The sequence below is a fragment of the Mchenga conophoros genome, linkage group LG16 (assembly GCF_057382185.1).
Source record: "Mchenga conophoros isolate Kocher_MC1m ecotype Shallow Benthic linkage group LG16, M_conophoros_male_GT1.1, whole genome shotgun sequence".
Classification (NCBI taxonomy): domain Eukaryota; kingdom Metazoa; phylum Chordata; class Actinopteri; order Cichliformes; family Cichlidae; genus Mchenga; species Mchenga conophoros.
The window spans coordinates 29,426,828-29,453,323 of NC_140541.1; the positions used below are offsets into that span (position 1 = coordinate 29,426,828).

At 37.7% G+C, this 26,496-nt stretch overlaps 3 protein-coding genes across 9 annotated transcripts in view; 1 reads left to right on the forward strand and 2 right to left on the reverse strand.

The window, feature by feature from the left end:
- The first annotated feature begins 357 nt into the window (after nt 1–357).
- The window catches only part of LOC146557046 (protein lifeguard 3-like), a 31,090-nt gene continuing 4,951 nt past the window's right edge, over nt 358–26,496 (forward strand). The window contains exons 1-2 of one of the 5 annotated variants that reach the window (XM_085249872.1): nt 358–868; nt 25,503–25,669. The gene's annotated coding sequence lies outside the window, so the exon portion shown is untranslated. Of the gene's footprint in view, nt 869–24,319; nt 24,946–25,502; nt 25,670–26,496 lie in introns of those variants that run through there. The other 4 variants (XM_085249870.1, XM_085249869.1, XM_085249871.1 and 1 more) reach the window with 4 other exon arrangements.
- LOC146557047 (mannose-1-phosphate guanylyltransferase regulatory subunit alpha-A) lies at nt 1,590–13,210 on the reverse strand. 2 transcript variants are annotated; one of them, XM_085249858.1, is made up of 13 exons: nt 13,053–13,210; nt 10,985–11,082; nt 10,659–10,762; nt 10,182–10,374; nt 9,950–10,009; nt 9,733–9,863; nt 9,572–9,586; nt 6,369–6,503; nt 4,887–4,984; nt 4,748–4,794; nt 4,456–4,548; nt 2,537–2,705; nt 1,590–2,181 (listed from the first exon to the last, which is right to left on the reverse strand). In XM_085249858.1, the coding sequence occupies exons 1-13, from the start codon at nt 13,117–13,119 to the stop codon at nt 2,081–2,083; spliced, it is 1,311 nt and encodes a 436-aa protein (XP_085105984.1). In that variant the 5' UTR covers nt 13,120–13,210; the 3' UTR covers nt 1,590–2,080. The 2 variants fall into 2 exon arrangements, with proteins under 2 accessions (XP_085105984.1, XP_085105985.1); XM_085249859.1 differs by lacking the exon at nt 9,572–9,586.
- pnkd (PNKD metallo-beta-lactamase domain containing) lies at nt 14,606–24,900 on the reverse strand. 2 transcript variants are annotated; one of them, XM_085249863.1, is made up of 9 exons: nt 24,714–24,900; nt 24,219–24,334; nt 23,901–24,013; nt 23,064–23,122; nt 22,005–22,097; nt 21,448–21,611; nt 20,110–20,196; nt 19,763–19,878; nt 14,606–18,328 (listed from the first exon to the last, which is right to left on the reverse strand). In XM_085249863.1, the coding sequence occupies exons 1-9, from the start codon at nt 24,866–24,868 to the stop codon at nt 18,155–18,157; spliced, it is 1,077 nt and encodes a 358-aa protein (XP_085105989.1). In that variant the 5' UTR covers nt 24,869–24,900; the 3' UTR covers nt 14,606–18,154. The 2 variants fall into 2 exon arrangements, with proteins under 2 accessions (XP_085105989.1, XP_085105990.1); XM_085249864.1 differs by lacking the exon at nt 24,714–24,900 and adding an exon at nt 24,450–24,671.

A 26,496-nucleotide genomic window follows, 5' to 3' on the forward strand; every position in this document is an offset into this window, starting at 1 on the left:
TTAAAATTGATGTGTAAGCATCTAGTTAATTGTAATTGATCTACTTAGTGTCATCTGTTTAGATCAGAGTATCACCTTATATGAATACCTCACATGTCTGTAATAGACAAGTCGTGATTCATGAATCAAATTCTGCATTTTAACCCACCAGTACAATACAGATTGGATCCATCCAGTGGAGACTTTCTAAAGGCTAATAGAGACACTTAAGCTTTCCTCATGCTTTATTTACTAAAGACACACTGTACTACCCAACTGTTAACCACAACATGTAGCACGAGAGTGGCTGGTCAGATTGTGGAAGCAGCTAGTAACAAGCGCTGGCATGAAAATGAAGAGGATGACCAAGTACGGTATATACAGCAGCTCCTCAGCAAACATTATTGTTCTCCTGATAATGAAATATTCATCTATCTATCTATCTATCTATCTATCTATCTATCTATCTATATATTTATCTATCTCTATCTATTTATATTGATAGAAGGACAGTCTTTGAATCAGTATTCATTTCCAAGTGGAGGTTACAGTGGTGATGACAATAATTATAACATACAGGGAACAAAGACATAAGAGCAGAGGAGTTTAAATACCCACTTCTAAAAATCTATGTTGACTGAAAAAGGTGAGCACACACACTATGCTCTCTGACTCACCACACTGAAATGCTCTTCATTTAGCCCGAGCAGGGAGGATTTGTCACATGTCACCTCTGCTGCCTTTCCCACCTGATGGTTTCTGTCACTCTGTCCTGTATATTTTAGACATGTTTTAACACGGTTTCCCTGCTCACACACAAACCATTTCTCCCCAAAGGCAGAATGAAAAAAGAAAAGAAAAGCTGGACAAGCATGCTGTTAGATGTTTGGTAAGTAATACTGCAGTTTAGCCATACAAATTCTACTACTTCTATAACTGCTAGTACTTCTCTGCATAAATAAATTGTAAATTTTTACTGTTATGGGAGTGGAAAACCTATTTGATCTAATGAATTTTAGGACTGCCTTTCATCTGGGGAACATGGAGATTTGCCTCATCCCAGGCTACAGGGCCTCATTATAGTGTTTTTATCCTCTTGGTGGGATAATCATCAACTGGGCTGAGTCTTTTGAAGCTCTAAAGCACCTGAATTAACAGTGAAAAGCATGTAAAACCTGACACCAACCCACCATGACTAAAAAAAAAAAAAGTATGCTCAAATGTGCAAAACAGATTTGATTAAAATATATTATAAAGAACTTCCAGTATCAGAGTTTAGACTTTCTCGATAGACACTCTCATTGTAATAATTAAAGCAAAAGTACCGAAGTGATCATGGGTGCCTAATAAGTAAATGTTAATGTGCTGTATACATAAACTGGAAGAGTTTCTTCAGTGATTGCACAATTTAAGTATCTCGTGTTGCTGGGAAAAGCACCCCACTCCCACAAAATTCACATTTCCAAAGGCAACATTGCTTGATTGCAATGTAAATCTCAAGTCTGCTGATTTATTTTGATGGCAGACAATTCTTTAGACTAACAATGAAGCTGCTAAAAGGTTTTAATCAGCGCTCCGGAAAAATAATCACTTCTTAAAATTAACCACAGTTGGTAGCCAGTGATTTTTATTTTCCAATAATTCCCCGTCTCATGTTGAAGTAACAGTTCACGTTTGTCAAGGATGCCCTTGAGAAACAGAATATGTGTTATCTATAAACTCTTTTTTTTATTATTTAATTTTTTACATCATATTAAATCCAACTACATACATTACATTAGTGTCTGCGGTAATTTTACAGTTCGGTAAATTTAATAAGTAAAAACAATATAAAACCTCTGGCATGACGGAACCTTTCAAGGTGAATCAACATGCATGATTAGCCTCTCTCTAATGTTGCTGACACTCAATGTTGCATAAAGGCTCGAGGACAAATATATATATATAAAAAAAAAAATCTATCTTTCAAAACTATGAAATGAATCTTCCATATATTCATTTCTGACATCTTATATACAGTAACTCAGAGACAGAGCCAGCAGTTGGGCAGCAGCATCCTTCATCAGTGACAATAAGTGGACAGAAGCGTGAGGAAGATTAACTAGAGAATAATTTGGTTTTTGAAGCCGCGGTTGAGGTCTTTATGTGGGAGGACAATTGAGTTCAGTATAATCACCTCAGAGGGGATCGTCACGTTACAACCTGAGGAGACAAAGCAAGGCAGTATTAAGTCTCTGCAAAGGACAAAGACAGTTTATTGCTGTGCTGACTCTCACATCACTCCCTAACATCATTTGTGTAGCTCTTTTTAGCCACAGTTTACTGAAATGTAAAAACAAGTGTGACAATTAGAGAATTTTAATTTGCATACCACCTCATTCAAAGTGCCTTACCTGTGATTTACAAGCTTATTCACAAATATCTTAAATAACTATTCAAATACATGCAGGAACTGGGCCTTAGGTATTGCTTTCTTTCCAATAACTTCATTTCTCAGAACAATATACCGAACACAATATTTGAACAGATATATAATTTCAAGTCAGAGCAGGCTTACCTAGAATTGTAATTGAGGGGGTGAGTTTTCCTTCTCTGAAGAGTGTCTCGCTGTCGATCTTTGCATAGGGATCATTTGGATTTGGGTCACTTGGGGTTCCCTCTACTCTTGCCCACTTGCCAATGGTACTATCCCATCCCACAATGCTGTTCAAAACACAGCAGTGATCCTTGTGGAAGAGGGGGAACGGAAGTTAGTGAAAAATCGGGAAGCCTTCAGCAGGTAATTGTTGTGTTTCAAGTCTCCACATCTGCTTTAATACAGGTGTTCCAAATTCTGGGGGAGACGGGGGGATATGAGGTCACGTATTCCAAGGATACCTGACCATAGTGTGTAACAATCAATTCAGTGATTCTATTGGCTCTCAGAGATAATATAGATAAGAATAGAGGGTGGAATATGCTCTTTTTCTTTTCCTATGTGGTCCCCATCTTACACTTGATTATTTTGCGGAACCCTTGGCTATAGGTCATTAGTCCCTGGAAGCCCTGAAACTCCACTTTAAGCATCACTCCTCCATTAGAGATTGTTCAAACATGAAGAGAGGAAAAAAGCAGTGAGTATTACAACAGGTAGTGATGATTTGTAAGTATTGCTTAAATTACAAATTGTTCTTCTAGGCAATGCACAATGAAAACCAATAAGTCACCAGCAGTATAAATTCATTTTAAAAGGCTGCCAGTCATCGCTGGAGGTGTGGGATTCAATTATTCCGGCCTCAAAATCGTTAAAAATGACATCTTTGTGTGAGGTGCATGCGACGATATTTCTAGTGTGACAGATGAGTAAAGATAAATTTCAGAGAGGTCACAGCTGAAGTGTGGATAAAATGTAAAGCTGATCACTTCAGATAAATTCACCTCCATGTCAATTAGTTTGATGTTTAGTATAATGCCAAGCAAGACATGTCTGATGAAGTGAAGCAAGTTGAGCAGGGAATTGGAAATTACATTGCTCAACTTTAAAGGAACGCTTTTAAATCAGAGTATCAAGTCAGTTAAACTTCTGGAATATTGATCTGGTCAGTTAAGTAGCAGAGAGGGTTGTTAATCAGTTTCAGGTGCTTTCGTCTTAATGAAATTAACAACAGGTGCACTAGAAAAGAAGCAGTGATGAAACAACATCCTTACTTCCTATTTTTTCACTGTAGTTTTGTATTCAGGTAGGGTCAGTGTCACCACTGGTAGCATGAGGCGATACCTGGACCCTACAGGGGCTGCATAGGTAGTCCAACTCCCCCAGGAAGTCACATGAAGACATGCAATTACTAAAAGGTTTGCTTTGTCTATGAGCAGGGCCTCAAGAGCATGGAGGAGATAGACAGTTACTCTAGGAGAGCTGAACAGGGTCGTAGAAGCTTCCTAATCCATCAGCAGCACCGGCATCTGCTCCTTTGTGCAAAGAGGAGAAGGTGCACAACAATGCATGGCCTCATGTGGCAGTTTGTATGCAGGCAATTCCTAAAGAATGAAGGAGGTCATACCACCGACTGGCCCCCATGATCGCCCAACCTAAATCCAATCATGTTTCGGTCCATTCGATGCCGCATTGCACCTCAGACTGTCCCGGAGCTCAGTGACGCTGAGGTCCAGATGTGGGAGGATATCCCCCTGGACACCATCTGCCTCATCATCAGGAACATGCGCCCATATTGCCAGACATGCATACAAGCACGCAGGGGCCACATAAACTACTGAGTACCATTTTGAGTTGCAATTAAATTTTGGCAAAATAGACTGTCACGTCATTTTTTCCACTTCTGACTTTCAGGTGTCTTTGAATACAACCCTCTGTAAGTTGATCACTTTCATTTCCAACCTGTCATCCTTTCATTCCTAACACGTTACCCAGTCCATATCAGTATCGATATCACGCATGATTTTTTTCTAACAGTGTACTTTATATTCAGAGGCAGTCACCTGTAAATTTGCACCATGGAGGATGATAGATTCTCGAACTCTGACACCAGCGCCGATAGTCACTCCAGTGCCGATGGAAACGTTGGGACCCAACTGCAAAGAGAAAATAAATTACTGCGTAAGATAATATCTGTACCATTTCAACTAGTAACACCAAATTAACTTATCAGACCATCTAAAAGCACATTCTTCTCTTTTTTAGAGTTAAATGCAGTACAAAATTTTTAATATGAGGCTCTGCTGTTAACAGGACATGCCATTTCTATTTAAAGCGTATAAGGAAAACCCTTACCACAGCTGTGGGATCAATATTAGCTGTAGGATGAATATAGACATTACCTGGAGAAAGGAAAAGAAAGCAAGTCTAAATAGATTTGTTTGTGTTATTATGAGGAAGGAAAAAAAAGATACAGGAAGTTAATAAATTGTACCAGTTATTTTGGGGCCTCCCTCCTTATTTGACGCCAGTCTTTCAGGATGAGTTGTGTGATACTGGTTGAGGTACAATCGACTGGCATAAATTGCAGACCTGAGGGGGGAAAAAAGTCAAAGAAATAAAATAAATAAATGAGTATAAATCAAGAGTCTCTTCATTTAAGGTGGTAATTTACATTTTTGTACAGCTTATGTAGGGCTGGGCAATATGACCCAAAATTCATATCTCGATATTTTTTAGCTGGATGGCGATATAAGATATATATCTCGATATTTTTTTTAAGCCATAAAGTAAGAACAAAAAGAGTTCTTAGTCAAAGCTGTGTCCCAGATGTCACACAGGCACTTTTATTAACATACAGCACAGATGTACATGAAAAATTACTCAAAATTAAATTATGAGCATTCATTAAATAATAATGCTCCATAAATAAAAGAAAACAAGGTTGTTTTTGTGCTAAACAAAGAGCTCACAATTGTGCAGTCAAAATGTAAACTAAAAGACGCTGAGCGTAATAACAAAGACAGACAGATTTTACAGCTGCTCTGTTCCCAAGTTTTACTGTGTGACTGACAGCCTGGAGTTTGAAATCCGCTTCATAACCACGTCTCTTACAGGTGCCATTTATGGTCCTTATACACACACAATACGGTAATATTACGTTGATGCACAGTACGTATCACTCCGCGAAGCTCCTCGGTAGCCGTAATGCGCCGACAATCTATCAAGCGGTGCAGCTCCGTAGCTTACCAAAGTCGTACTCAAACATTTTTGACAGATTGCTGAACGCCGTGTACCACATAAAATCGGTTCGCGGCCACCAAGCACAACCAGAATTCATACATAAGGCGCGCTATCAACTTTTGAGAGAATGAAAGGATTTTAGGGTTAGCGCGGTTAGCTCGTTAGCGCGGTTAGCTCGTTTAGCTCGTTAGCACGTTGACGCCGTCCAGCCCCACGCATGGGGCGATGCGCAGTAACTCGTTAACGGAGATTTGCCGTGTCCGTCTTGTCGCTGCCTGCACGTGAAGCGATGGGGTAGGAGGGGGAGTTGTCTTCAGTGAAGGCGAGGCGGAGTAACGTTGCGTAGAGACAAAAGTGGACGAAAGAGAGGCAAACTTGCGGCTCCACAACTATAATTATAACGTAACATAGACTATATCGATATAAAGGATATTGTCACATCTTATATCTCGTATAAAAATATATCGATATGTTTTAAAAACTCGATATATCGCCCAGCTCTAGCTTATAGCGTAATCACACTGCACAAGGACTTCCTTGGTGAGTCTACATGGACTGTATAAACAACTATAAAAACTCACTCTCTGTGTCAAAGAAATAAATTGTACTTCAACAAGGTTTGGAGCCTATATGCATGCAAGTCCAGTGTCTCCCATATTCTTTGACATTCAGGGTTGCAGTATCAAATTTATGCTCTCTTGAATGCAACACCATTTATGACACATTCACTCACCCTGCAGATTTAATCTGGCTCCAGAAGCTGAGGGTTTTATATACGTAGAGTTTTCCCTGTCCTGCCAGGGCAGTGAAAATGTCCTGCTCCAGCCTGATGGCCTCAGCTCGGTGCCAGCCGTTGGTTGGCTCCTCTCTGCCAGAAATAGATCATCAGTCGCACAGAGTTATAAATCCCATTTTTTAAAATATTGTGCACAAAGCTTGAGGCTGGAATTAAATTCAAGACAGAATCGGCATAAACTACCCTCAACTGAACGAAACTTTATTTTTCGAGTGTCAGCTGAAACCGTATATTTTCTGAATTTTGGAAAAAATGAGGTGACAAGTTTTCCAGAATTCATAACCTAAAGCTGTGGCCAAGCCTTGCCTGCTCACCAAGACGAAAACTGATGACTTGCATGCCAATGTTGCAGCGCAGACCAAGCACACCTATTTATAACCAGAGTTGGTCGTTAATGATCAGGTTCAGCTTTCTCTCCAAACATCAAATAAACAATTCACATATACAAAATGTGAAGTTTTATCACGTTCCTTTTTCTTGCCAAAGGTGAATAAAGAAATGAGAATTACATCCCGTTTTCCCCTTTCACTCCTGTTCTTGAGTAGCTATTGAGATTCTTCAAATATTTAGTTGTGTACAAAAAAAACCAAAGAAAAAAACAACAACAACCCAGCGGTTCTCATTACCTCTAAAGTCTCTTAAGAAAACATGAATTTATTGCCCTACTATCCAGCCTGCAGAGTCAAATGAGAACACCGAGTTAAAATGCATCACTGTTATCTTTGATGGTGTCAGTGCTGGGCTGAAACCAAAGCTGATTACCTAGTTGTGATCCAAAACTTAAGTAGAAGAGACTATGTGTTCCATACTAATCAGGGTCTCTGGCATAGTGTATTGTGAGAGCCCTAAGATGAAACAGAGTGTTAAATATTGATGAAAAGAATATTTTAAAGGATTGCACCCATAATTGAAGTTTTACCAAGAAGGAGGGGGTGTGGTTAGAGGCGAAGCGGTCCCCAAGAGACTGCAGTAAAAGCCTTCTTATTTCTATCAAGTATCTCTGATGTGTTCAACAATTTTGCTGATTCAGTGCCCAGCTTGATTTAAGTGCTATTGATGTTAGCAGGTGAATTATGCAAAGCGCGGTTTGACCTGTTGTAATATATTTCAAGTGTCCTTGGTGTGGTATTTGTTAGGTCAGCTACTGTACAGTGAAAACAAACTGAAAAAGTATCAAAGATTGTATTAAAAAAAAAAACAAACATATATTGATCCCATGTTTTATTGTAGCTTCTGTGAAATAGCAGGGTACACTCAGTCCACATGCATATTATTATATTATAAAAAGCAAGTCTTCTAGTGAGACATCTGTATCAGTTTGACATGAAGCTTCACTATCTCGATTATAGTTTTTTTCTAGCTTATTCAGCAGAAACTATAGAGACAACTAAATGTGTTGAGCCTCTTTAAAAGAATAAATAAATAAACCGATCATTTCAAAATGCAGTTCCTCAGAAGAGCAGGTTACAATAGCGTAGATGTTTCTTTAAACCTACGCATATGGATGTGAATTGCATTTTGTCTATACTCTATAAATTTGCAACTACTCCTGGAAAAGGTAAGAGGACTGAATAACCATTCTTATTAAATATGAACATTATCCTCCATTACAGATGCTTTATGTAGTGCTCTACACTATAGGGGTTAGCGATGTTTCATAAAAGCAGGCAATGGTACCTCTTGATCTGAGGCTAGTTAAGCTTCTTTAATCTCTAGGACATACTGAAGTCAGCAGCAGCAAAATCTTGGCTCCTGTTAATCTTGCTCTTGCCAAGAGCTTCAGTTTACTGTGTTTACTGGTTCATTCACTGCCTGCTAGTCCTTCAACATGACTGACTAGAGGTCAAAGACAGTAGGGAAAAATATGGGCAGAACAGAAGCTATCTAGAGGCGAAATGTGGTATTACACAGGCCAGACTAAAAGCCTATTTATACCTGCCCTTGTCACCATCCTGAAAAGCGACATCACAACTGCCGGCCTGAGTCATTTCAGTTTTTTGTGCCCCTTTTGACTTTTTGTAACTCTGGCACAGTTGGATTGAAGACACCAGTGTTCGATCAGTGATGTATCAGTATATATCAGGTGCTCAGGGATTCCCAGATTATACAAGGGGAGATGCTGCAAAAGGAGATAAGACTTTATGAAGAAAACTTTGTGTTGCTTTTTTTTCTGGTTTCAATTTTTTCTACTCTTATAGCAGTGCTGATGCAGAGGTTTTATCTGAGTGGTGACACGCATATTTCAGCAGAAGAATGCAGCAAGTCTGGCATGCGCTCAGTGTCAGTATAAAGGCTCGTTTATACTCCGCTGCAGACACCGACATGGACAGCAGGAGATCTGACAGCTGAGCAGTGATTCCTGTTATACCTCTTTGAAGCCTGCAGCGCATGAGTAGTTGGCGTACTATAATGTAAAATCTCCGTGGATGACTTGGCATGGTCGTGAACAACAGGCAGACACACAGAAGGCCGCACAGACCCATCGTGCTCACTGTCTAATGACAAAATCTGCACGACTCTGACCTGAGCATGCCCTAGCAGACTTGCAGAAGTGGAAAGTATACTCAAGGTGGGGATGGCGCTGTGGTGACGTTACAGTTGTCATGTGACAAAACGACTGCAACGACGATAAGCAAACAATAATCTGGTTGGCATTCTAACATTACTAGATGTCTTTTAAATACAATGCAGAGACATCTTTGACATAACATTATAGCTGTTGATACGTTTAGTTAATTTTCAACATCTTGAGCTGTTTCACAAAGCATAATTTTATTTATTTCTTAAAATAGTCCAGCTAGGACGTCATTAGTAAAACCTGGGTACACCAACAGAACAATGGTAAACTGAGTTTAAATTATGGCTTGTGTACAGACTGAAAAGTACTAAGTGACATTTTTTCACCTAGAAATCCAAAGAGCTGTTTTACCAGTTTCCAGTCTTTGTGTTAAGCTAAACAAAACTGAACTGAATGTAAACAGTGCTCAAAATGTCAGACCATGAAATCTAAGAAACAAAAAAATATTGTTTCCATGTCACTGTGCACAGAAAAGTGATACAAGTAGCATTCACAAGGAATTCTCACCCCATACACTAAGTGCTCTAAAACCACACCATGCAACCTAATCATACCCACTTACCCATCATAGGGATATCTGATGATTGTATGAAGAGACAGAAAACATGGCAGGGAGGAGAAAGGAAGGAAAAAAGACAAATGAAGAGAAACAAAGAAATGGAGTAAATGGTATTCACACACATTCCCACGCACATACCAACAAGTGGGACAGCTACAACTCACAGTAACATGTCCTGCTGGTTCTTCTGGAAGACTGCGCCAATATGTTGGAAGATGTCTGGGTTAAAGAGGTATATACCACAGTTGATGATGTCACTCACAAATGTGCTTGGCTTTTCCACATAATGCAAGACCTACATATCAAAAAAGAAAGATTAATCATAATTTTAAGTTTCAGCAGTACAGAGTAACTGTCTAGGAAGACCAAATGGTTAAATACCTCGTTCGATTCTTCGTTTTCCACAATACAGCCATAATTCATGGATTGCTTTCTGTTTGCCTAATTAGAGAAAATGTCAATATAATTTAGCATAATCTCAAATTCTATAAAGAGAAAAGATCTAATATAACCATTTTAATTGTAGTCAAAAAGTCAAAGAAAAACCAACCAAGTAAATCTAGTTTTACTTTCACGACAGTTCACGTTCCAGAAACTAATTATAATGTTTTACCGTTGTCCCAAGGATAACAAAGCTGTTTGGTTCTCCGTGTTCTTTCTGAAAGCTGAGCATCTCTGTAAGAGGAAATGCTGAACAAACATCAGCATTCAGTACAAAGAAAGCCTCTGGACTGCCAGAGACAATCTGATCTCTGAAGTGATAGATGCCCCCTCCAGTGCCCAGGGCTGCATACTCCTGCAAGTACCTGTGGTGAGGAGTTAAGAAGAGTGAAATATCTACAGGTATTTAGCAATGGGCGTGCACAGTAGCAAGTAAAGCATTACATTTGCCACAAAAAAGAATAACTAAAGACAAACAGAATCAAAATGGTGTTCTGGTTTGTGTCGTATACAAAATGTATTTCTAAATCTTGACACTGAACTATCACATCCTCCTAATTCTCACAAGCTCGTGTCGCTGCTATCAATATACCCAGGAAATGTAAACATTTTTCTATAAAAAAGCAAAGCCAACAGCTCCACTATTTACCTGATTGAAATTTTGAACTCCTGCTGTGCATTTAACAGAAATCTATTCAGTTCTTCATTTGGCTGATAAAAACCAATGAGCAAAATCTCCTTCATGTTTGGAACCTATATATAAAAAAAGAAAACAAAAAGGATCAGCATTAGAGTGATTGTGGGTGCTGTCTGTCACAAAACACAGGCCAAGAAATTCCCAACACCAACTACTAATGAGGCGACAGTTGCTTTAGTATTTTAAGAATTACTAAGCTCTTACAAAAAAGAAAAAAAACAAACAAGAGCCAACATTTCAAAACTAGTGACAATCCGATACTTTAAAATGAAACTTACCTTGGCACATGCTTCAATGTGGTGCTGAAGCATGGGAACACCAGCTACTGGAAACAGGGGTTTGGGCACTTCAAATGACAGTGGCCTGAATCTTGTGCCTGAAAAACAGTGTTTGAATATTTTAAGAAAAATAATAATAACAACTTTATTTGTATAGCACTTTTCAAAACAAAGGATTACATGTGCGTAACAGTTCAAATTAAACTCGCACATAGCAGATAGATATACAAGTTAACATTAAGACAAACAGACACAATCAACCTAACATGATTAGACATTCATTCAAACATACACACATACACACAATTTTACTATAGTTGAAAATAAAGAGGAAAAGATTAAGGGAAAGGTAACCTTTAAAAATTACTTTTAAGCTAATTTTAGAGTCATAGAGTCAGCAAACCTGATTGACTGAGGAAGGCAGTTGCACAGTTTAGGCAAAACAACCTCAAAAGCACAGTCACCTCTAGTTTTAAAGTCAGAGTGGCGGACAGGTTTTCTAACTCCGACTGAATAGCAGGTTTCATTTTTGTACCAGTTCTGAAGTGAATTAAAAAGACAAACAAGTGTCTTTTGAGATGCAAGCATTCACTGAGGTAGGAGGGGCTCTTGAGGTTGTTGGGCTTGACAGAAAAGTACAATTATGTGTCATCTGCATAAAAAATGATAGGAGAATCCATTTAAACTATTAAGCAGAAGCACATGTAACATATAGAAAGAAAACAGAAATTGTCCAAGAACTGAGCCCTGAGGGGTTCAGAGGTGGACATACATTGACTAATATGAATTCTGAGGTATCTGTTCAATAAGTATGAAGAAAACCATTTGAAAGCAGTACCAGTGATGCCAGCCTGTTTTGTAGTCTATTAATAAGAGTAGCACGAACAAAGGCTGCAGATAAGTCAAGCAAGACTAAAATAGAATGTTCACCCTTCTCTTAGTGCATAAGAATGCCATTGGCAATCTCCAATAAAGCTGTTTCAGAGCTGTGGTTTTGTTGGTAACCCGACTGGAATTTATTTAACTTATTTTAAGATGTTCTTCCTTCAACAATCTAAAGACACTAACGAGCAAGAACTTCCTCAAGGCTTTTAGAAATAAACAGGAGTTTGGAAATTGGCTTGTAATTATATGAAACAGTGGGATCTAAGGATATTTTTTCAGCAGCGGAAAGACACTTGCTGTTTTAATGCTCAGGGTCTCACTTGTGTCATCACTATATAACAAGGAGTTTATGCATGAGAAGATCTGCATTTACTAATCTGCCTACAGTTCTGAGTGCTTGGGTTGGTGGTCTATTCTTTACATCACTTTCACCTTCACCATGCTCTCACACTCAATTCTGTCATCATCACTCTGTTCTTGCCTGCCTTCTGCGAGCTTCTGTTCTGTGTGCTTTACATATCAGTCCTCTTCTATAATTTTGTCTTTCAATCTTTCATGATTTATTTTTTTTATGTATTATTTTATTTATTTTATTATTTGTTTTGGGCTGTTCCTCCAAAGCATGCCATCTTCTGTTTGAAAATGGAAAAATCTGAGCAAATCATATCACGAGGGCTCAGTCGTTAAAAAGATAAGAATACAAAGCAGACACAGTAAAGGGTACTGTATGTATGTAGCTGGTTTCTCCTAAGTATAAAATAAAAGACAGACGATCTTGCCGAGCTATAGAGCCTTTCATTACAAACCCATTAACTTTATTATTAAACTTTACTTAAAAAAAAATAAAAAATAGAATAAGTAATCTAAAATACTTTTCTATAAATAACTGTCACGCTTGCTGAGAGGGAATGACATTAATGCATCAGTAGTGGAAGGCAAGCTAAAGTTTTGGGGGGTTTTCCAAAAAAAATCTGTGCTCAGGTTGGACTATAGTTTACAAGACGTGGTGATAAAATATTAGGGTATAAAAGCTATATGGGTAAGATTTTACTTCTTGTTCGTGGGACACGTTGTGACACGTCAGTGATAAAAACAACTTCAGCCAGCCTGTTAGCATTAGCAGCCTAGCCTTGCTTTAAACACACGTTAATGACTTTGAAAACACGCCAAGGAAAAGAGTTACCTTTCTGGGGGCCTCCGATTAAAATGACCGACTTCAACATCTTGACAGAAACGCTGCTTGGTGACATGCAAGACCTGGCTGGAAACTATCTGCAGCAGTAAGCAACAGCTGTGCGAGCATTTCCGCACTCACTTCCTGATTGTGACGTTAACGAGATTATCGTGAAATCACGGACCAGAGTGTTCGGAGTGAAACGGAGTCAAGCGCCTGAAAGCTTTGGACTACAAATGCTCTTTTTGAAATCACCAGAATATGCCTTTGTGTACGTGCGACAATATTTCAAGATTATGTTTAACTGCATCAATTATGATGTTATTAATTTATAGTATGCTAAATATTATAAATACTAAAAATATATCAATTATAATATCACTGCAAACTCTTATATAAATTATATCCAGGCTCAGTAAACCTTGTGTACCTTATGTGTCTCCTATACATCAAACTAAACATCTGAACTTTTTTTTTCCTTAAAACTCCTTCTTTGTGCTTTAATATTGTTGCATTATTTGTTTGTTTGTTTGTATATTTATTTTATGTAGCATACTTCTTCTAGGTGCTTCCTTTAGAGGTAGTCACAGTGGATCTTCCTCCATCTCACTTTATCTCGAGCATTCAGTTTTATCACACCAAATCTTTGCATGTCCTTCAGTACATCCATGAACCTTTTCTATGGTCTTCCTTTTTTCCTCCTGCCTGGCAGCACAATTTAAAACACTCATTGTCCAATATATATCCCCTGTCCCTCCTCTACCCATGTCCAAACCACTTCAGTCTTGTGTCTCTTAACTTTGTCTCCAGACCACTCAGCCCAAGCTGTCTCTCTGATGTGTTCATGTCTAATGTATTTCATTGTGGTCACTCCCAGTGAAAACATTGCATCTGTAAGTGTTCCACCTTCAGTTCCACCTCTTGTCAAGCCAAACATGATAACATTTTTTAATTTTTTTATATATACACCTAAGTGCTTTCGATCTAACTTTCACATTCCAACTTGGTATTCAGTATCTTGCCCATGGATACTTTGGCATGCAGACTGGATCAGCCACCCTTCAAGCAGCCACCCTTTGATCAAGTCATTGAACTACCAACCTCCTGATTAGTAGATAACATGTTCTACGTCCTGAGCTAAACCCCATACTACATTATACAAAATTTAGTCTTGAAAGACTTTGCAACAGTGTTGTGAAAACATTCTAAATGACCTTTTTTTTAGTGAGAAAATAAGAGTATGAAGACCTGGGTCTGACATATCTTTGATTACTGCAGTAGACAGCCCAAGCATATCTAGACTAGACTAGACTACCACAATATTAACTGATTATACTTAATCCTAAACCTGTAATGTGCCACAGTTTGCCATTTCTCACTTGCACTGTATTATAGCGCTTATTTTAGTTCTAATAAATCCAGTTCTACCTTTGTAAAAAACAAACAAACAAAAACAAACAGGGTATAAAATCTGATTATTACAAAAAACAGGATTGTAATCCTACAGCTTGCTGTAATATATTCTTACTGATCATCTATTCCTTTTTTAGAACATCTCTTGCATCCACACAAAGTAGGTTATTCCCTTATTTCAGCTGAGGGAAGTTCTAGCAGTGGGGAAAATATCTCAGCTGTCAGTTTTGAATGCTTGCAAAGACAACACTTACACAGCTCTAATAGAAGAGTTTACTTTCATACTTACTCATTAAAACATAACCTGAAGTAAAACAGTCTCCCATGTGGTAGTATTCATAACTCAAACATATGCAAATAAGGTGCGAGTCTGCATCAAACAAACAGAATAACATTTTAGTCAACAATCACCAAGGGACAAGGTGCTCTGGTACAGGCTTTTCTGGAGGAGCAACACAGAAATCTGAAGCGCTTTCAAACCCCCTCAAAAGTTTAAAGATTTATTTCTTTTTCATTTTGGCCCTCTGCACATAGACAGAAACAGCGTTATACTTCCTTTGTATAAAAAAAAGACACAAAGAAGGAAAACAAAATGTGCAAAAGAGGACTTTTCTCCACTGTATTGTCACACATTTTATGCTATCAAATGTTCTTATAAAATCCTAATCTAGTTAAATTCCAGCAAGATTAGATCATAAAAACTGTACGTCAAAGATTCTTTTTAGCTCAGCTGCTGTAACGCGTCTGTTTTTGTAGACGTTTTTAAAATAAGTCCGAATTAACATCAGTTTTAGGCTAATTTGTTGTTACAAACAACATGAGCATGCATTGCAAAGATGCTTTGCAATCCTTGCAATGATTAATGTCTTAGACCCGATTCACTATTTAAATGTGAACTTCAGTGGCATGAAAATACTGAATCTATGGAGAAGAGCTGGCAGAACTGGAAAAAACTCACTTTATCGATGGGCACAGTCACGTGACTTTCCACTCAGTCGTTGGCAGACTTTAAAATGCCAAAGACTGTGAGGAGTGAGCATGTGACCAGACTGTGGGTGTAGCTGCTCAAGTATTAACATGAAATATCTATGAATATGGGAGTAAAACAATGGGACGATTCCTGCCATGATCATGACCAATAAGGATCATTGCAGTCTAATGGGATACAAGTGTATGCAACATATAAAGGCAAAGCAATACTTTCAAACTTTCACATCATTTGGCACTTCATGAAGTTCATGAACATGTTAAAGACTGATAAATATGATTTAAATTGATTACTGTTCAAGACATCAGAGGCAAACATATTATGAGACTGGAAGAAGTATGCATGAAGGTTATACTGTGAACATGGACAAGTGCCTATAAAAATGACAAAAAAGTGTCCTTGAGCACAATTTTGGTAAAGACCCATTAGATGATTATTGTGGGTAAGTTTGATTAAATTCTGATCAATACTATAGAAGTAGTAATTATTGTGACTTGTGGAAGGACAGTCCATTGGCAAGATGAGCTAATAGCAGAGCGATGACAGTTTGAATACGAGAGAGACGCGATAAAGTGGAAGCTTAATAAGTTTGGGTCTGTTTTCTGAACAGGAAGCAATCCAAAAAAGCAACAATTTAACAGAAGCTGAGAGTAGTCACATTATGAAAATCATCCGATACAGTTAAAACGAACGAACGAACAAACAAGAAAAGAAAAGATAAATTTTGCATTCCAAAGGTTTTAATTGGTCAAATACACCAAAACAAAAAAAAATATTTCTTTTGCCACAGTCACATTATAAATGCAGTCTTAATTCAATCGTCCCTTCAACATGAATTCAGTCATGTCTCACTACAGTTAAGTACCAGTTAGATCCTTCACATATTTTGTAGTTCACATTCAGGGAGTGAACAAATTTAAAATGATAACAAGAAGTTCACAAAAAATTATTTGCTCACAGGCACAAAAGAGATCTGTTCAAGAAAATATACATTTTTGTGTTTGGCCCACTTGTTTACGTTCTTTACATCAACTATAACATGAACTATAATGTACGAATTCTTAAGGAAAAACAAACCAAAAAAAATAAAAAATAAAAAACTAACAGTACAAGTAGCTAGGGCTGTTTGATATAACGATATATATCAGATGACGATATAAAAACCTCTATCGTTTCATTTTACGCTATTGTTTGTTTCGTGGTGTTGCAAAATAAGCTGTTTACAGCAATATTTTTTCATCGTTTTGATGGTCACTGCAGTGGCTATATTAATTTATTAAAGTTCTCTCTTTCTCTTATATTTAATATAACCACACTACGGATGGACAAGCGACTGTTTTTATGCGTTGTGGTTAGCAACAACGACGGTAACACCTTCGCGTGTCCGCTTGTTTATGTTCCACATAAACCTTTCACAATAAAGCTCAAAATCCTGTTGAGACTTTTCAAAATAAACTGAATCACGTGAAAGAGCAGATTATTTACGGATGAGAAGTAAAAAAGAGCCGCCAGGTGCTAAAAAATAAACCTTGGACTCAAACGTTAGAACAGGCTTTTCCCCGCAGCACACCGTGTAATAAATATTCACAAAGAAAACGGCGGCCGTTACAACTTATGTCTAAAAATGTGTAGTTTTATGCATCGGTTAAAACATTCGACTCCAGGTACATGACGCGCAGCTGGAAACACTTCACGCAAGACGAGCAGCCCGAGATTCACAGAATTTACAGAAAATGTTACATTTTTGTGATTTATATCGTTATCGGACGATAGATGTCTTATATCGGGATATGAGATTTTGGTCATATGGCACAGCCCTACAAGTAGCCCAAACACAACCATTGCAAAGAATGAATGTTTGTGTTACTTTTTTAAGTCAAAATAAAAAAAAAAAAATAAAAAAAAATAAAAAAAATAATCTGCATTAATAAACTGACTTATTATAAAAAAAAAAAATAATGTACAGACTTTTTTTTGTCACATTGTGCTCACTTTCACACAAGGTACCAACAGCAAAGTGCCTTTGCGATTTATTAAATGAATCCTAGCATTAATTTGGTGAATATGTTGATATCACAATATCAAATATTCACAATCAAATACTCAAATCCCAAACTGTCAGTCTTTGGGGAAAAGATAATTACCCTTCAGCATCACTGTAAGTCTGAAACCGGGGTAACAAATACAGCGTGTGTACCAAAGATTGTCTCAGAAACCTTTTAAATACAATTTATTACTTGTTCTAAAAACTACTGTTGAGTAAACAAATCAGTACCTAACATGTTAACGGTTCAGTGTAGTGCATTGTTATCACCGTGTGTTTCAAAAAAACCCTCAATAAGAAAAAAATGTCTATGCTCTAGTAATGCAAAACAATAATATTTACATCCTATGTAAAAAGTAAAAACAAAATCAGCACTGCTCTTCTCATGAACAAAAAATGACTGTAGTTTACAGCATTTGGAGAGGTAATAGAACTATTAATGAGTATTATGTAATAACGAAGTTGTGGTTACCATCCTAGCTACAGGTCTACAGGTCAGAAACTACTTAATGCCCCTTAACACTGAGATAATAGATCAAACCGTTTCTACAGTACCTTTAGAGATCAATTTATTATTAGCTTTCACCTGCAAATAGCTGCTTTTGTACCAGTGCCTGGTGCAGCTGAGCTCTGCTGTTCCCTAAAGTTTAGGACGTCTTGGTAGTACTATCTCCTGTTGTAGAGGTCTTTGCGTTTTCGCAGTTCCTCCAGCACCCTTGCCCTAAACTGGGTCCAGTCTTCTTCCTGGAATTGCTGGACACCCAGAGCCAGGTGGAGCTCTGCAGAGTGGCTGCGCAGGAAAGGATTGTACTGCTTCTCTTCTCCAATCGTGGAGGGACACTGGAAATAAAGAGCACGTCAAAACGCAGCCCACCTCAAAGGCTCTTGATTGAACAGTGTCAATCATTTGCAGAAAGATTAAAAATAAATAAATCTATCATAGAAGATAAAATAAGTGATTTCTGTTACTCCCTTCCCCATCACAAAACAGACAATGCATTTCTGCAGATGGCATCACCGTGAGTATTAAGAAAACACAGCAGCTAATTTGTTACCAGGATACACTGACGTTAATTTGGCAATAAACCTAAACAAAACAGAGACATATCACAACAGGAAAAGCTCAACCTGGATTCCTAGACATCTGCTTCCTCTTTCCAGCATCACAGCACAAAGGGATGCTTGAATAAAACTCGGTTAATTGTTAATAATGCTTGGTCTGTTCCTACTGTGACAAGCCGAAAACAATCTGTTAAGTCAGACTTTCTATCCCTTACCAATAACAGTTTAAAATCCGCCAATGAGATCTAGAATTAGCAAATGCATCAACCTTAATTTGAAAATCCTAGATGCTTTTCAGGAAAGGTCACCTTTGACTTTGAGGTCAAGGTCTCCAGGATTTAAACCTGTCCAAGAGTTTTAGTAATTGCATGGCATGAAGTTGAGAATCCTAGGTGACTTCCTTCTTGAGTTAATGCGCTCACAAGATTTTTAGAAAACTTGACCTCTGACCTTGAGGTCGAGGTAAATGATGTTCAAACTTGTTAGAGACTTTGAGTAGATGCAACTGTGGTATCGATTTTAAAATCCTACTTTACTTGTTAAGTTCTCGCATTCGCAATCTTGGGTGTCCACGCCGCATGGCATTTAGTTTTTATTCAAAGGACCTGCTTAACCGAGTGAGTCACAGCAGTGCTACAGTTTCTGATACATTTGGTCAAATACAAATGCAGTGTTTCAGAAGTTTAAGTCATCACCTTCAGGCAGCTCTGCTACAAGGAAAACTTTACAGTTTTCATACATGTTTTTTTGGTGTACTATATATCTGATCTTTTTAATAAATAATACTCAAAGATCAAACTCAGGTGACTGATATAAATAAGCAAAAGACTACGTGTGAAACGTGAAAACATGCAGACTGCAGAGGAAATGTTATGGTCATTCAATAAGTTTTGGAGGTGGAAATCATCAACTGGAAGCTCCAATCTTGTGAAACTGCCTTTAGAGGCATGTATTGATAACAGATAAAAAACTAATCTAAATTCAGGATGGGCACTTCACTGAACAGCAAACCTTTGCTCTGCTGCAGACTATATCACAGATGGACTCGACTGAGCCTGGAAGAAGGGAAAGCGAGAGGGCGGCATGCACTCAAGAGTGCTGTCAGCACGAACGCTGTACGCAACTGATAAGCCCTTATTTCAGGTGTTGGACAACATGAATCCTGGGATGGCTCGCTTGAGAGGCATAACAATGGTGATACATCATTCTCACCGTGCACAGCTTCTGGCCTCGCTGCTGCAGCACCCACTGATATTTGTTTTCCCTGGCTGTGTTGTGCGGCTCAACCTCAGCAGCAAACAGCAGGTTGTCCTCTGCATACTCATGACCTGCGGGACAGCCAGTGGACACACAAGAAAAATATCACAGCCACATGTATAACCATACTTAAAAGCCTAAAAAAACCAAAGAATTCCCTATGCAACCCGTTCTTATGGTTTGGCTGTATATATATAAAACACTTTTTTAAAAGCAAAGACATATTAAAACCACAACTTCATCCGCAGCACACAAACATAATTTTTTGACACTGAATCAGACAACTGAAAGGATTCTCCTACCAGGCCATAATAGAGTATCATCAGTCAAGGAGCCAACTGTGTCCAGAGATGACAGCATTGTTGTTGCACTGCCTTCAAACATTCTCCCTAGAAACAATAAAGACAGGTTAACAAAGAGATTCCAATTTCCAAACAGGGTTCCTGAAGCATTCATATGGTCTAATCTTTAGTATTACCAGGATATTTTCATTACTGCTATAGTTAGATTGTCAAATTGGTTAATTGGAAGATAAAAATGTCCAATTTCTCAAAGGTCATGCGGATAACCACTAGCTATTAAGACACTATCTACTGTACAAACTCTGTATAATACTTTCAGCTTCTCTCTTACTTCTCAAAGGGGTCATCACATCAGATGGATCCACACATAGATTTTACCCAAGGCTGGGTTTGTGTCTCCTGCTGATCTCAATATTTTGTGCATAATGAAAATGTATTAACCACTAAATTGCTATACAAAATCTATTGTATATTAAAGAACATGTTAAAAAAAGCCATTGGCATCACAAGGTAACCAAAACAGGCCACTAAATATACAATACTATAATTAAGTATATATTTTAAGTGCTTTTTGACGCAACTGATTAAATTATTTCAAGTCTTATAAAAAAAACTATGTTACATTAAGTTATGCAAAGGAAATCTAATCAGCATTTCCGATGAAATATGAAAAGGTGTAATTTGCATGCAACAGTATTCAGTTAAGATGGTGCTGACTTGCATTAGCAATGTTAAACTTGCTTTTGAATGAGGTAATCGGGTTGTGAACCAAAAATGACAGATGTGAATGCAGAAAAGGCATCAGGTCAAAGATCCTTTTTAAAATTGCACTGATTGAAACACTGATGACAGATAGGTTTCTCGTATATATCACATAGTACAATTAAGTCAAAATCACGCTTCCTTGGTATCACACTTATGCATTTTAGCTGACTTTTAGACTGTGCAATCATCAGGTTCTCAGACTTCAGCAGTTTTACAGTATAGAAAAAAAAAAAGCCCACAAAAACTCTAAAAACGTCACCAGTTTGTTTTTTTTTAAGTTGCTTTTACTCAAGCATAACATATATTTTGATCAAATTGCCAGGAATAAGAGGGCAATGCGTAGACTTCTGTTAAGGTAACACAACTATAACTACGTGCAGACAAATTGTGCTTGCATGCATAGTCACTCCCTGTAGAGAACAATTTTGAGCCAGTAAAACCCAGAGAACCTGTGTAGAATGATTCCACATCAAACAAACTATTTCATCCTGCATTTTCAGTAACTCTGAAAAAAACAAAAAGAAGCAAACAGCTAGAATAATTCCTCTTGATCTGGTTTTCTGCATAACTTACCACATCCTGAGAGAAACACCAGGTCACCAGAGAAGAGGCTGGAGGGGGCACCGACCGTTTGACCATCCAAGAGGTAGATCATGTGGCCTACCGTGTGTCCAGGGGTAAAGAGGGCCTTAAAGCGCATACGCCCAACTGTTACCGAGTCATTGTGTGAGAGAGGGCTGGAAAGAAAAATAAGTAATGAAAAAACCTAAACCAAGAAGTGTGGAGTTACTGATTTTTAGTGAAAATTAAAAGATTAAAAATAACTGAAATAGACTTCCATTTCTGACATGTACCAGTTGAGCAAAGGTATCAAAAACGACTACCTTCCCATATTATTTTTACATTATTAGAAAAAAAAATGTGAAAAACAAAATCTTTAGTGTGGTGGTTTGGAAGTCCTAAGATAACCCTCCATCCCCTCAGACATAACAGAATAGTCACTCATGCCACGATAATTTAGTGTGAAGTCAGCTGCCACCACTACTGACAGTGGGAACAAAACAGGACTAAGTACAGTAAGAATGATTCAAAGTGAGCCAGTGTGCTATACTGTGCAAGCTGGGACTTACTGCGTGAGGCCAGGAATGTTATCAGCCGCATTTCCATAAACTCGGCATGAGCTGTGCAGCCGTTTCAACCCTTTGTTTCCCCCACTGTGGTCCCTGTACACGGATCACAAAGAAGGTTCACGCAGCAATTTAGACAATATCCACACATTACAGATACAAAGCACCTATTTTTTTTAAAAAACACTGTGCTTATTTTAATCAACCTGAACGCAGGACTTTCAAAATGTGGGGAAAACATCTATACATACAAATGCATGGCATTCTTTTAATCTGCAGTACGGCAATAATAAGTCTAACCTCTTGTGTTAGAGATGTGAATCACATTTTTATTTTACTATACCTATTATTATATGATTTTTTAACCTTTTGTGACATGCTGAGTCTTGTATGATTATCACATTAACATATCTTTAGATTTTTTTTGCCTTCAACTGTAAATTATGTCCTCGAAGTTAAACATTTTCAATATCTGTCTTATCCAATAAGATAAAGTTACCTCAGGAATTTTTTTAGCTACAAAAGGAGATGGTAAAGTACATCAAAACTGTCACCAAGACCTACTATAAATGTTACCAGTGTCATATTGAATGGGGTCAAGTTGGCAATGACATCCAATCTGTTCCTAATATTGCAGCAATTTACTGTTATAAATATTCAATAGCCACATTAAACTATTATATTTGCACTGATCAACCTTCCTGTTTTATAGGAATATAACCAGAATACAATGAGCTGGCAGCCCATGAAGTCCCTTCAAGTTGTAATCATTAATAAAGACTCGTTCAGACTGATGGCAAGATGTTGGCAATCTCTCTGCATTTATACATTTACAATCTGTCTCATAGTAATTCCAGTCAATCCAAGTCAGACTGCATCTGTTTGCAGAAAAGTTGCCTCTTATCAGGTGAGATAAGCCCTCTTGTTCACAGTATTTCCAAAATAAAATATCGATAATTGGTGTCCCTGTATCAATATAACATTGCTATGCTAAATATTACAATACTATGCTGTCTTTCCCCCCTACTCCTTTTTTATACATACAAATTACATGAAACTCACCAGTGCTTGTGTGTACATAGTATTGCTTCTAACATTACTCCTTCTGCCTCGAGGACTGCCTGAAATGAATAAAAGAAAATACAAATAAATCGGGTGTTGGTAAAACCTTCAGTCAACACTTCAGATTCATGACACATCACAGCGTTATTATACTTGTGTATTTAATAAGGCAAGATACCATGGATACAAAACACACTCATTCACAACAGCTGGCTACGGACAGTCAACAGCTGCAGCTGAAGTAAAACACATGGTTGTAAGGAAAAATGACAGTGCAGAGATACCAGCTGTAAGAGAGAGAGGCTCCATTGTCAATGAGCCCTACAATTACAATCAAGCTTTCAATACAACTCAATTTTTTTGTTTACACACCTCGTACTTTTATAAATACAGCAATAATTCTATACAGGCTTTCATATATTGTTTGTAACTCACACTATTTATACATTTTAACCCCATCTATGTCCTGTATGTGTTACTAAACTGGCTTTGAACTGAATGACAATCATCACACTTTAATAGTATTATTCCAACTCCCCTAAAAAATATTTCGTTTTCTTAAAGATCTTAATACTAGATATTATACATTTCATATAATAGCTTTAAGGATCAGAGTTGTGGTACATATACAAAATAAAGCTGAACTAGAAGCAAAGCAATCATTTCTCACTAATATCAGGCGATATCTGTCCTGACTTCTCTGCAGCAACATGTTCTGAAGAAAAAACAACTTTTCCCTTGGAACTAACTACACAGTTACTGATTGCTGTTTTCAGCGCAATAGCCTAAATCTATTAACCCATTCAAAGACACATAAGTGACATCAGAGGCACTCACCTGAACTATCTGAGGGTCTGCAGGGTCTACAACGACTGCGATGCTCGAGGCTCTGTCAATGATAAGGTAGCTGTAGTTGTCAGAGAGCACAGAGATAGGAATTATTTTAACACCTGTGGGCAGAGAAAGAAATGACATAATAATTATTCGGGACAACATTAAACATGCACTAATAAAAATATCCATCTTTAATGAAACAAATGCTAGAATTTTGTACTGATAGTAATAACAATTGGTTCTATGGTATGTACAGCGTGTGACAGCAAGGCATTGTTTGGCCCAGTGTCACCAAGTTAAACCAGTAATTGTTGCATATACCATTGAACTCCACGGGATCTGTAGCTGAATGCCCTCCAGGGTAATTTTCACGAGCTTTCCGCATTTGCCGTTTGTAGTACATGTAGCCAAGTCTGGTCTTAGTGTAGAGTGTGTACCTGGGAGACAATTGGAAATGTTATGTCCCAATAGTAAAAGCTGTTAACATTATTAACCTCGCCATGCAGTTACTGTCATTTCTTTGGTTTGTTGAATGAGCACAATTGACGTAACTTCAATGGTTGGTATGCAAACTTCTCTTAAAATAAAGTTGAAGCCACTGCAGCATATGCTGATGAAAAAAATGGCATTATCGCGAGAAGAGCCTCACAGCAGAATACCAACAGCTGTACTTTTCAAATGGTCTTGACTAAATTAAATTACGTGGGATAAATCTATAGCACATAAAAATGGCTAGATGTTGCTAAGCTACGCCAAGAGAATCGCCAAGGAAACGACAGAAATTTCTGTCGCCAAGGAAAGTGGCGCCATACTCACGCTATTCGGAACAAGGGCTTCTCCGTTCGGGCCATTATCTTGCTGAACAGTTTTCTCCAAAACACCTGTCCTGTCCGTCTGTAGCGAAGGCACAAACAAAAACAGATGAAGGATGAAGTGGCTACCAGTGTTATTATCCAGTCAGGAAGCGCCATAGCCTCTGAGCGGAACGTAATGACGTATACAGCGACACGTCACAACAGTCCCCTGGTGACTTTTAGGCTCACTACCGGTGTTGTGCTCACCTGATTTCTCATGTTTACGTTTTCTTTTATGTATTAAAACAGAGTATATTATAATTTTTTCTGTATATTTTCATTATACGTTTTTCCCATCACATTTTGCTTAGGTTTAGGCAGCAGAACCACTTGGGAAGTAGTAGTAGTAAATTAAATGAAATTTAAAAAAAGGGTTTTGACAGTCTGTCAGGCAAACCTTAACATGCATATGAACTAGCAAAAATACTGTGTGATTTTGCCTGTTTTATATCCAAATCCACTTTGCTTCAAGAAACACATAAAATGGGAATTTCTGTTTTTAGAATCACATTTCTTTCTGGTGTAAATGTTGAATAATTATCTGTCTGTTGTTATAACCGTATTGTAGGTTAATTGTAATGATTTTTGTAGTACAAGAAAAAATACATTGACATATAATTATGACTTACAATTACCCTTAGACAAAATGCCAAAGCTGACTAGGTATCAAGGAAGCACTGGCATTTAACTAATTGTAGAGGGAGGTACAACCAGTAGTTTGTGTTTTGGTAATATTGGTACTTTTTAACAGGAGGCGACATGAGTAACCAGTCTCATCTTTCTGAGAGTAGCAGTAACAGTGTGAGTTTCAGCCAGCATATCCAGTTACAAAGGATGACATCCTCCTGTTGTGCACGGCTGCAAATCTCCAAGGCAGGACTGAAGGACAGTGAACCCAACTCAGGCGCAAGCCACAAGGTAAGTAACCTTTTCTGCTTTGTTTTCATTTGTTTTCTGGGTGATCAGATCATAACAAACCAAAAGTGGGTCAAAGAGATTACTTGAGTGCAGTGTTGTAGTGTTTTAAAATTTGTATATAATGTATGGCTGGGTTTTAAAAATAACACAGGCTTAATTTCCTGTTCACAATCGGCAGTATGCTTGCTTTTTTCTCTTTTCCTATCTTAAAAATTCTTAAGTACAGTACTAATTTTCACAAGTAATCTGACTAGACTACATACAAAAAGAAAAATGTATGCAGTCTGGCCTTTTCAGACCGGTGAGGTGCTGTAGAGGGATTCGACTGCTCTTACAGGTGCTTTAATAGAATAAATGAAACTGAAGGTGAGCTCAGGATTGCATATTGAAAGAAGAAAAATCATAACTTTAGATGGGGGAACTTTCCTTGGCCTCCAAGTGTCCACATATACTTCATTCTTAAATTAAACAGAATTACAGTCATTGGTTTCTACTCTCATACTTTGCGTGACCCTTCGTATATTTTATCAAGCAATAAATGTGAACACATGGCATGACTGTGCCTTCCAGACACAATAATGTTTAAGTTGTTTCAATGTGTCTTGTGAAACTATATGTTGAATTACAACCAAGAGCTGAGTGAAACTATAATTCAAGCTGGGACATTATCTCATCTTTGTTATTGCAACAGCACCAGACTGCTAGACCTTTTTTCAGCCCTTCAAAATATTGCAGTTTCATTACATGTGGCCCAATTATCCCGAACAAACGTGCGCACTTTAATTTAAAATATTTATAGTAGTCAAATTAATTTTTAATTAGCAAGT